Below are 12,526 nucleotides of genomic sequence, written 5' to 3' on the forward strand. Positions count from 1 at the left end.
GTAAGCAATTAAGAAGATAAGAAAGAAACATGGACAAAATTTCATAGCAATAAGGATGCCTGGGAGGCCACAACTCTTCTGGGAAGTGAAAGAGCTGTATAGAGGAAGGAGATGAAAAATCTACTTCAATATGAAAGAAACTCTATGTTACATGTAAGTCTATGCAGTATAATTTTATAGAGTTCAGTGTGAGTAGGTGTCTGTCATGGATAGAACATTTTAGTAAGGGACTCTTCATTTGAAATACTGAATTCTGTAAGATGCCTCATTATCATCAGAGAATTGCAGTGTTCATCACTGGATTCCAATTAACCCCAAAAAACACTGCTGATCTGTTTGGATGGGAGCTGGAAAAACTTGGAGAACGTGAATTAGAAAAAAGAAGGGAAGACAATATAATGAACAGAGTAACGGCTAATGGTAGGAAAACAGGCATCTTTTGCATTGTGAAGAGCCTGCAATTTCACAGGAGTAGCCAGGGAGGTACTTTCCTTGCTTTTATGTTTTGTGCAATTGTCACTTCTGGTTGACGTTTTCAGTAGGAGGTGGATAATAAATGCTTAATCTTTGGGCCCACTCACTAAATAATTGAGTCAGTAAGTTGACATGCAGTTTGACCAGATTTTTTCTTCATTACCTCTGTATAACTGTTCTCAATTTTGTCTTCTGTTAGTACATCTGTCCCAAGTTTATGGCAGTTGCATTTCAGCTGTTTCCTCTTGTACCACTCAAACATCCTCATCAATCCAAACATGGAATGATTGATTTCTGCAGGGTATGTATAAATATACAAACATGTTGCAGTCGAATCCTCTTGAAGATTTTCTTAGGAGTAAGAGCAATAAATGAGGTGAACCCCAGTATTTTCTGAGGCCAGTTGCTATTTGCATTTGCAAAGGACCATGTTTTCTTTTACAGAGGTATTCTTAGCCCATAGTCTTACACAGCTTCGGTTTTGTACAAGTTTAAAACCAGATTTATTAAAATAGCAGTAAATTAAAATTATGCAGAAAATGCTTCACATAGTAATGGATCATGAAACAGTTTTTTAAAAGAGTAACCAAAGTATTTGTTTAATATGTTAAGTTGTTGATCAGTAAAAGATTGGATATGAGGAATGAAAGACTGAATTGCAGTTATTGAGCTTTCCTTCAAGTGCACATACTGGTTTTGGTTTGTGTGCTAATTTAGCTTTTCCTTTAACTTCTCTGTGTAAAAACAGAACTGTGGTTTGGTAGTGACACAGAAAATTATAGTTGAATGTTCATTGCTTTAAATAGGTACTTTAATTTGCACCAATCAACATGGAAAGGACAAGATTTAATACTTTTGTCTGATTAAAACTAATCACATAAGAGCACTGTTTTGTGTACCAATGTCATAAATTATTTGTTTAGATGACTAAAGAATTATATGCCAAAACATGGAACTCTTACAGCAGAAACTTAATGAAACTGTATTTTGGGTAAGTATATGCATTTTACATATGCCCCAGAACATATTGGGAAAAATCTTTTCCCAAAGCAATATTTGTGTTGCTCCTTTGGGGGAGGAAAAAGCTTCCATTCTGACAGAACCACATGAAGAGAGATTAGAAACTTAGATTTGGTGTCGTTTTTCTCTGATGTTATTCTATGTTGAAATTAGTCAGCTCTGAGTTTTTGCCTGTTCCAGACCTGAACAAAGTCTTTTGACATTTCTGTACTTTATTCAGCTCTATGTGCCAGGAATTTGGTGGTATACCCAGGAATAAAAGGATAATTTGCGTTGGGTCTGAAAGTAAAAGATCTGTGTTCTTTTTTTTCTCCTTCTTTGGTTTCCTTTGTGCTTGGGATTAAGTAGCTCATACTTTATGTAACCCAACTTTTCATTTTAAAAGTGGGGATAATACATAGATATGTTTTAAAATATAGTGTTCACAATAAGTAAACATGTTCACTGATTTGTTATAAGTATGTGTATAAAATTCGATGATCCTCCATTTAGAATAGATAAGCATGGACAATTTTGCTTTGAAAAGCATCCAGTGCTCATTATATAGGAGGTACAACTCTGTTAAGGGTGGTCCCGTGGTGTAAAGGAGAGCACTCTGGACTCTGAATCCCAAGGACCTGAGTTCGAGTCTCAGTGGGGACCGTCCCCTGGCAGTTAAAGCCTCCCTGCCATCCGATCCCGTCAGATCTCGGATGCTCAGCAGGGTCAGCCCCGGTTAGTACCGGGTGCTATGACAGTCCTGAGGACTTCACTGTTACTGTCCAAGCTCGCTCGGCCGTGGCAGATGGACCTTGAGACTTAAACGTTGGGGCCAGTTCTGCACATGCTGTGCCTCACCTAAAAAATCCACTGCACAGACTGAAAGGGCATGTGGGGAGAGCCCTTCCCAAATCTTCCTTCGCAAAGTTTGGCCATACATACAACTCTGTTGGGAGCACTGGTGTAAATCCTTACTAAGAATCACAGAACTGGCAGGGAGGTGAATATTTTCAGGCTATGCTGTGGTTAACCTTGGTGAACATTTGTCTAGGGTGTTTTTAGTTATCTTAGAAATCACAGGTGTTGGAGACACATCAGTCTCAGCAGGCAGTTTATTCCAGTATTTCATAATCCTCTCTACTGCAAAAATTTTCCTAATACAAGAGCCTTTCTTGCTAAAAATCCCATTTTTTTTCCTCTTACTGTCTTATACACCAGGGACGTGGAAGACTTTTCCTTCAGTGCAGCATTTCTAAGATTGTCTCAGCTAAGAGTTTTGTTTAATTAGCACAGAAGTTGCACTGGAACTGTAGCAGGTTCCATTTATAATTGCTCCCAACTATATGAAATGATTTTTTGATTATTATTTTATTTGAAATTAGGAGGATTTTGGCAAATGAAAGTAGATATGCAATGTCTAATTTATTCAGTACTACTTCCAGCAAATCAGGTATGGAGAGAGAGTATATTTTAATATATCAGTGAAATATGATTAATTTGAAATACAATTTTTGTTCTGAAACTAATTATTTCTTATTACCTAGCTTAGAGAGAAAGTGGAATTTTTATCAAAGGTTATAATTGGTAAGATATGAATTGAATTTGTATTCTGTTTCAGTAGAATTTTTTGTATTGCCAGGAAAATATAAATAGCACTTAAATAAATGCATGTATCTAGCACTTTTAAATTATTTTCTATAAATACAGATCCCTACATTTATAAAGTATATATGACAGCAGCAGGAGCTAATGGTGACAGAAGCAAACAAATTTTTATTGCTTGAGACTTTAGAAAATTGTAAACAAGTAGAAATTTTATTAAAATGAATGAATGAATTCCTACTGGAAAATATTATCAATACATTTTTTATTTAAGTTATAAATAATGAACATCAGTTCTATTCAGAAATTTACATTGTTGAGCTTGACTGCTTTGTATTTTATGGCAAATTGGAGAGTTTTGTAGATTTTACTTCATTCAGGTCAGAAATTACTCATTCTGCTTTGTAGTTCAGAGGATGAATAAAATATAATCTGCTGAAAAGGAAAAATTGAAAAAGCCGGAGTGGAAGATGGCTGTAGCATAAGCCCATTGTGATGTCCAAATATTAAGAGTTATTATACAGAAGTGGAACTTGTGGGTCCAGATTCACAGGGAAAAAAAGACATGTAAGTCTGTACAGCTGCTCTGCATAACAAAACCACATATTCTATAATAGAAAATCATGTGTGAGTTAAATATGCTTGATCCAACAATTTCTGTAGCTGTTTTTGCAGGATGCTGTTCATTAGTTGAGCTGTGGCGACTGATGTCATGAGTGCTGGGAGAGGGGCAGGTCCCCGTGTTCTATGCCAGGACAAACGGTGCTGGTCCTCTTCCCTGAAGGGTGAGCACCGAGGCCGATGCAAAACTGACTTGGGAGGTGTTGAGGAAATGGAGTGTATGCCAGAAGTACGGGGTGAAATGAGTTGGGATGCTTTTTCTGGGAGGTGAAGAGTATGGCGATAGGGATAAAACTGGAGGGATCACAGACTTGAAGTCTTACTTTCAGTTAGAAGGAATGTGTGATGAGAGGTGGGGATAGAGGAAAGATCAAAATTAAAAAGTCAGAGGACAGGCTGGTATCTTAAAATACTTAAAATTTTAGTCTGAGTAGATTGAGTTCACCAAAGGTGTTCTGTTTCTGCAGAGTATCAGGGCATTCTTGGGGAATAATAGTCTTAAATTCTTCTCGTTCTTAATAGCAGTTGCAGTCATTGGTTTGGCTTCCATAATTAGATTAGAATGCATATAACTGAGTAATTTTTTAGTTTTTTGTATTGTTTACACTTCTGTAGACATTTTTGGTGGAAAAAGTCACTGAAACAGAGCTTTCTGGTGCATTTCAGCATGCCCTGGGATAACCTGGGCAAGGCTAGGCCAGATAGGCCTCCAGCTTAGAGCTCAGGCAGTGCAAGAATCCTCTGCCAGTATTTTCTGGATATCTTGGTAACATGGGGCATTGATTAATTTTAAGATGCAGAACTAAGCCATCAATGATTGTAATATATAATAAGCCTAGTGAGGCAGAACTTGTGTTGCTTCTAAAATGCAAATAAATTTTAGGGTACAGAGGGTTATGAACTGGTATCAACAAGAAGACAAGAGCAATAGTGCAAGGCTTTGGGGAGGGGTGCATGGAAGCCTTCAGGGCTGGGGAGCACCTTCTGTGGGGTCTCCTTCAGGACACACAAGAGAGAACAGGCTGAGCCAGCTGTGCTGAAAGTATTCTTGCAAGTGTTTTGTCTGTGTGGGATAAATCATGCAAGTTAATACATTCGTGGGCTGGAAGCTGGGGCTGTGGAACTTCGGGGCAAGCTGGAAAATAATGGCTTTATTTATGTGTAAAGTACAGAAGGAACAAAAGTCATTACAGAAAAGCAGGAAGCCTTTGAAGTGCTTCCATTTTGCGTTTTAAAAGATTGCAGCTCCCTTGATCCAGAGAGAATTGCAAATCTCTGTGGCTGTCACCTGGTTTCTTTTTCTTGAGCTGTCACTATTTTTTAAGCATGGGATTTGTAAAAAGAGATTTTCTGTTTAGAAGAGTGACAAGATGTTTGCTCTAGTTTAGTACATAACCATCTGCTGCTGAAGGGCAGAGCTCTTTTTCTCTTCCTCTCTTCCTTCCTCTCTTCCTTTCTCTCTTCCTTTCTCTCTTCCTTTCTCTCTTCCTTCCTCTCTTCCTTTCTCTCTTCCTTCCTCTCTTCCTTTCTCTCTTCCTTCCTCTCTTCCTTTCCTTCCTCTCTTCCTTTCCTTCCTCTCTTCCTTTCCTTCCTCTCTTCCTTTCCTTCCTCTCTTCCTTTCCTTCCTCTCTTCCTTTCCTTCCTCTCTTCCTTTCCTTCCTCTCTTCCTTTCCTTCCTCTCTTCCTTTCCTTTCCCTCCCTCTGTGAATCTTCATATTCTCTTTTTGGTGAATCCAGTCTGTGGATACAATCTCCTTCAACAGGAGATCGTTACTGGGTGTTGTCTCCTCCAGGCCAAATCTGTGTTTGCTTTGAGCAAGACTGTGGAAAATAAAGCTTGGCTGGACTTCTCAAGTTCTGGAACCCAAGATAAGGATCCCTTATTGTCTCTGGCACTGTAGATGATATTTTGTGGTGGATCCTTTCAAAATCACAGGGTATTTAGGAAATATAATTATTAGTGTGCTACCATTTATTGCAACTTTCTTTTCTGCTCCTCTGCAGGAAAAATATCTGCCAGTTTGTATTTATGACTGGACAAGATCTGTCCTCAGGGCCAGCTGGGAACAATTTGCTTTTAAATTATAGTTTTCTAAAAATCAGTCAGTGGTACCACCATATCCTGATATTGAGTTATTGACAGAAAATGATTGCTGTGCTTTAGAGGTGACTGCTGTGGCCTTGACACTGAGTTTTAAATCAGCTTGAAGAAATAATCCACATGTCCAAATTTAAGCAGACTTTTGGTTGGAGAAGTCCATGATGGATCCAGCTATAATTATCATGGATGCAGGTCTTTGAAGGCATGTACAGGAAGAATCTGCTGCTGAAAAGGGCCTGCACATTTCTGTACCTTAAAAAAAAGTCTTTGTAATTCCCCAGCTGCATTCTGAACCATCTAAATATCTTAAAAATGAGTATGGCTATAGAAAGCTCCCAAAATTCCAGAGTAAGAATATAAAGCAAAAAACCTGATTTTTAAAGTTGTTTTGAGTAGTTTATGTGCAGTGAACAGAACCAGCTTGTTGGACAGCAGCATATTTTGAGAAGCAGGCAAATTACCTGAATGTATTACCTATGTGATTAAATGCTGGTGGGAAAAGACACATTACTAGCTATTTTCTGACGTGATGTTTTTCTTTCCTAGCTAATGAAATTACAGCCTTTGATTAGTTTTTATAGCTTGAAGCAGAAAATCTTTTTACATCTGGGTACAATAGTCTTGGTATTTGTACATGTTTCTCTTAATTGAGCTTGATTTCTGTGATAAATTGGGTTCTAGTTGGTATGTTTTTCAATCCTGTTCATTTCAGGAGAACTGCACAGAATACAAATCAGAAGTTTCTCTTAAAGAACATCCCCTTTTTGATTCCAGCAGCTTTTAGTGGCTCATTTATTATAAAGCATATTTCAGTGTAACCAAGGTAATCTGCACGTCAGTAATCCAGGCACTCTACACTTAGACAGGTAGTCACTCCTTCATCACCTCTTAGCTATGCTGATTACCAGAAGTGAAACAAACCTTGCAATTATTTCCTATCTTTTAGAAAGGCTTTATGTGTATTCCTTCTTAGTGCAACACTCATTTGACTCTCAAAGCCTTTATTTGACTCAAAATTTTTCACAGTTTAAGTGACCCCTGTATAGAGTAAAATTCATTTTTCTGGAGCATATTTCCAATAGTACTTAATATACTGCTATAATGAAGAAAAGATTTTATCATATGCATTATTGTATGGAAAGTTGCATAGCTAATATGGAAATACTCTTCTATAAACCACAGGGGCATTTTTACTGTTTTCACACTGACATCCTACTATTAACATACATACCTTGAGTGGAAGTCTTTTGAAAATGTATATTAACAAAAAAAATTCTCATCAGTGACAAGATATGTAATAAAATTAGAACTTTTTTTTGTATTTTTGCTATGAGACAATTAGCATATCAAGTTTAAACTGTTGTCATTGATGTATTATTGTGCAGTTATGAAAGCAAATACATTACAAGCATACAATTTTTCTTATGTAGAAGTTTCTTTAGGAAAAGCGTTGTGGAATTTTATTAGCTGTGTTCCTCCCTGGTTTCTTCTTCATACTTGGAACTGCACATTTTAAGTGTTGCATGTCAGATATTTATATTTCAGCATATGATGTAGTAATTCAGCTCTGCAAATGGTTATGGATATGGAACATTTTAGTATGTGAACATGTAGTAAACATTATGCAGAAGTGTCATCCATGTGTGTTACATTTGAATCTTTGGGGTTGCCAATCTCTTCACTGGCCTAGCTTTAAAGTATCAGTAAGTATGGCTTTTTTTTTTATTGTAATTCTCTTTAAACTGTCTTTACCCTATGCTTTGCCACTGTCCCATTTTTGTTGCCTGTATTTTTCTCCATATGTCCAGCCTTAATGAAGCAATGTGAGTATGAGATCTGTAAAATTATGTTAAATGCAGCCCTCCTTCCTCCATTCAAGTCTTCAGGCCCAGTGATATTGGTGTGACTGGACTTTGCTGGAATGCCATGGAGTGGTTTATGTTACCTGTGAAATGCTGTTGTAATGGCAAATAAGATTGGATTGCAAACATGTGCTTTAATATAATGGAATGACAGAATCAAAATCTACTGATGTAATTATCACAGAGTCACAGAATGACTGGCTGGGGTTAGCAGGGATCTCTGGAGGTACCTGGTCCCAGCCCTGGCTCAGGCAGGGACACCTAGACCTGGTTGCCCAGGACTGTGGCCAGATGGCCTTTGAATATCTCCCAAGGACAGACTCCAACCTGTGCTCAGTCACCCTCATGGCATAAAGGTGTTCCCTGCTGTTTAGATGGCACCTCCTGTGGTTCAGTGTGTGCCTGTTGTCTTTCATCTCCTCCGTCCATGGGCCCCAGTGGAAGAGCCTGGCTCCATCTTTGCCCCCATCCACCATATGTTTGTGTACCTTGGTATGAGCCCCTGAGCCTTCTCTGACTCAACAGTCACAGCTCTCAGTCTTTCCTTATAGGAAATATGCTCCAATTCCTTAGTCATCTTTTTGCCCCCTGTTGGACTCTGTCCAGTGTATCCATGTCTCTCCATCTCTTTCTGTACTGGGAAGCCCAGAAATGCCCACAGTACTCCAGGTGTGGCCTCTCTAGTGCTGAGGGGAAAGATCACCTCCCTAGATGTCTCAGCAACATTCCTAATGCAGCCCAGAACACCATGCACCTTCTTTGTGGCAGGGGCACATCACAGGCTCGTGTACAGCCTGGTGTTTGCCTGCACCTCCAGGTCCTTTCCTGCCAGCCTGCTTTCAAGATGGATTTCCCCCAGCACGTACTGATGCCGGGAGTTGTTCTTTCCCAGGTGCACTCCCACTTGTTGAGCTTCGTGGGGTTCCTGCCAGCCCCAGCTCCAGCCTGGCAGGGTCCATCTGGATGGCAGCACAACCCTCTGGGGTGCCAGGCACTGCTCGCAGTTTGGTGTCATTCTGCAGCCTTGCTGAGAGCACACTCTGGCTCATTGTCCAGGTCATTAATGAAGATGGTAAGCAGGACTTGTCCCAGTACTGAAACCTAGGATGTACTGCTAGTTACTGACCTCCTGCAGGAGGCTCCCTGACAAAGGAAATAAAAAAGGAATCTAACTGTAGTCCAAGATACTAATATGGTGTTCAAGTTTCAGCACAAATGATTGGTACTGGATTCTACTTGCCAAAACAGAGTCCCTCTGGATGTAAAAAATCATCTCAATCCTTCCTGTTACTATGTATGGAAGTACATGTGACTGTGTCAGCAGAGGTTAATTCCCTTTGTGACAGCATTTTGCAATAGTTTCAGGTCAGTGCTCTTTTTCTCAGTGTGGAGAAGTAGGCAGGAAAACTAAAAGCCTCAATGATTAGTCTGAGAGGTTCAGTGCTAATTGTGAAAGTGCATTGATATGTTGGGGATCACCTGCATCCCAACTGTTACTCAGCCCTTTATCATGAAGAGTGGGAAAACATCTTGGGAGTGTTTTCATGAGAAAAAACTCTTCTGCTACAACTAGGCAAGATAGCAAGAAATGTTTTTGGTTCCTGGGACAGTTTTACTTCAGTATTGCTGAAGCAGGAGAATGTTACTGATTGACTCTTTTCTACACTTTAATTGCATGCAAATGCATAAAAAACGAAAAGGAAAATGTTCTTATTTTTGAAATGAAAAAGTGTGTTTGGATGTTTTGAGACTATAATGCATTTGTAATTTAAAGAGATAATATATCATTGAAATTGTTGGTGCAGCCTATAGCAATTTCAGTGTGATTTATTTTAGAAAGTGACTGTGTAATTATGGGTGAGAACAGTTTTCTCTCTAGGTTGGTGATGGAAAAGAACAACTGGCCAAGAATAAAAAGTATATTTGATCATAGTCTTGGCTGTTAAATCACAGAACAAAATAACTTTCTCAGTAATAACAGTATACCAGTTGTTTAGCAAAAGAATGTAATCCAATGTCATAATGAATTTTGGCAGCTAATAAAGAAAACAAGCCAAAATAAATCATGCACACCCACATCGCCTCCTTAAGGGATGATGTACTTAGAAGTGTTAAATCCTTCTATAATTTTATTTTGCTTATGTATTTGAGTACAAATCTAAAATCACAGTAATGTTTATTGTGTTTAGATCTAAAAACATGTAAAGAAGAGTTGTGATAGAATTTTATATACAAACTGCATTTTTTGTTGCATTATTTACTGATTCATACCTAGTGTGGATTATATGACTTGGAATATCAGTAGGCTGATTACCATCCATTTCCAATTGTCTTACCTATCAAAGACAGTAAATTCATTTTGTTTATCTATAAATTATGCATTGTCCATTTTTGTTGATAATTAATGTTTTCTGTAGGCTCAAAATCAAAGATTATGTCCACTTACATCTACTCGGTGCTATTTTAAACAAATTGTAATGATCATATGACAGTCTACAGGGGCTTTTAGGAAATATTGATTTATAAAGATGTTTCTTCCAATTTTGAAGACACACACTAATTATTTTTAAGCATGAAACACATTTAAATCTGTGCTATTGCTATTTATGTTAATTACATATGTTTTTATGTTAAAACCCACTGATAGGTATCATACAGCCTACGTGTGATGTTCTTGGAGCTTGAAGCTCTTGTGAATGGTTTGAGATTGCTGCAAAACTATTTTTCTACCTTTTTAGTGACTGAAAATCATATTGATATTCTCTTTTTTGACATTTTTTCAGCTAACAAGCTGACTTGAACTGTCTGTTGCGTTACAGGCTACAGATGTGATGAACCTTTCCATTTGAACTGCCCTGAGCTACAGTTCTGACCTCTTTTCAAATAAATCCAAAATTACACAGATTTTGGCAACATGGTTTTATTGTTAGAAGCAGAAATTATATTAGCTGTGGTTTAGATATGTTCAGCTGGCTAATCATGTTAATTTTGGGTTTTTTTTTGTAAATAAATTAGCTGCAATTTTTAAAAATTGGTTTTGTAACTTTGGTCTGTGGTGTATTCATGAAATAATAGTCATTATGCAATATCTGCATGTGAATGTTAATATGATTCCAGCTCAGACTTTTTGGCAAATCAGTGCGTTACTGAGCCAGAGAAAAATTGCTATGTGAGATGTATGGATTACAGCTCAGCTCTTTGTGTATTCCTCTGCCTTCTCAGTGATCTTAGAGAGTCATTTGTCTTCCATGTGTAACTGGGAACGGCATTTAAACGCTGCTGTTCATATTCATAGTGCAGGAGCTAAAATTTCCTCAGAAGCTTTTGAAGTGTTTTAGTTCCAGTCGTGGTCATAGTATTGACAGATCTATCCATTTTTCCTGCGCTCTGTTGTGGCATAGTGTGGTGCAAAATAGTCTGTCCTGTGTCTCGTGTGGCTGTGTAGAGGGAGTGGCACACGGTGGTTTTATCCCTTAGAACAGCACTCCTGCTACAGGAACTGCAGTCAGGAAGGCAAGGCAGTTCTTCATGCAGCTGTATCATGCAATTGTTTTTGGGTATGGACAAAGAAAGGGAATCAAGAGAGAAATCACTGAAAGGAGAGACGTAAGGGGCATATAAAGGAAGAGGAAGGCCCATTATTTTCTTTTAGACATGGGACTTTTGTGATTAAATAATACAGAAACATAGAGATGTCAACATTAAACTGTGGTTTGTGGCTGTGGTGTTTGATGGAGGGTGCACTTTACAGTATATTTTTTAGAAGTTCAGAGAAATAGCAGTCAACCCTGTAATGCTGAAGCTTTTATCAATTGTTAGTAATTTCCCCCAATACATGTTTTTTCAAATATATTATTTTTCCTTGGTTTGCCTCCATCTGCATCATGTTCATGACTCCTACATGTTTTTCCTATTTATACAGTCTTTTCTGAAAATTTTTTTTACTAGTCACTGTCAGGAGAACATGCTATAACCCTTACCCCAATCTCATATTTCCATTGTTGTGTTCTTATACTATTTGCAGTTGCAATTACTGTCTATTCTGCCACAGTCTCAGTGGGGGTGTCTGCAAATGCCAACATGCAGAAAACCCTAATAGATTCCAGCCAGGTTGTCAAGGAGAGCTTCCCCCATGCCCATACACTTTTAGTTAAAGGAAACTAAACCACCACTTGAATAGTTCTATATCTATTTTATAACAATTCTCTTGTATCATTGAAAAAAACTGAATTGCATAATAACTTTAGACAGTAAGGAATAAAATTATAGTGCATTGTAGTTAAAAGAATAGAACTTCCAGCTACTCCTTGAAAGCTCCAGTGGCCATCTAAGAAAAATAGTAGCAAGGACAGTTCCAGCATTCAAAACTTCAGACCATTCTTCTCTTCACTGCTAGAAGTCTTTTCATGTGTTGATTTCCAGATGTCTAATCAGATCCTCTCTTAAGTACTGAATTTCATTTGATGTTATTGCACAACTGTTTCTTTCATGGAGCTTCTGAGCTGACACTGATTTCACAAGTTCATGTGGAAACCTTTTTTTGCAGGGGAGTTGTTGAACCATGTTTCTTGTTGATATGTCCCTCCCTCACAGATTTCACACTTAATAGCTGTTCCCAAATATCTTGTGCTGTTAGATATAGGCAGGATGTTCAGCTCGTTATCCCCCTTGAACCTTCCCCAGACGGAGCTCTTTCTGGTGTTCCAGTGTCTGAGAACCCTGAAGGATCACACCCTTCCCTGAACTGCGACTTCCACTGAACAAATGCCTTATTTATCACTGTGTGCCACAGGTTTTAACCTTGGTCCCAAGAGGGGCAGCTGTGATCTGTCTGGGAATCCCAAGGACCTTTGAACAGCAGCAGTTA

General features: G+C 38.3%; 1 protein-coding gene across 1 annotated transcript in view; it reads left to right on the top strand.

The window, feature by feature from the left end:
- Positions 1 to 12,526, top strand: part of FBXL13 (F-box and leucine rich repeat protein 13) — a 40,705-nt gene that overhangs the window by 4,235 nt on the left and 23,944 nt on the right. The window contains 1 exon segment of the mRNA XM_071550091.1: positions 7,397 to 7,504. Within this exon segment, the coding sequence (XP_071406192.1) occupies positions 7,397 to 7,504 (108 nt within the window).

This window comes from Pithys albifrons, chromosome 3, assembly GCF_047495875.1.
Source record: "Pithys albifrons albifrons isolate INPA30051 chromosome 3, PitAlb_v1, whole genome shotgun sequence".
Taxonomy (NCBI): Eukaryota; Metazoa; Chordata; class Aves; order Passeriformes; family Thamnophilidae; genus Pithys; species Pithys albifrons.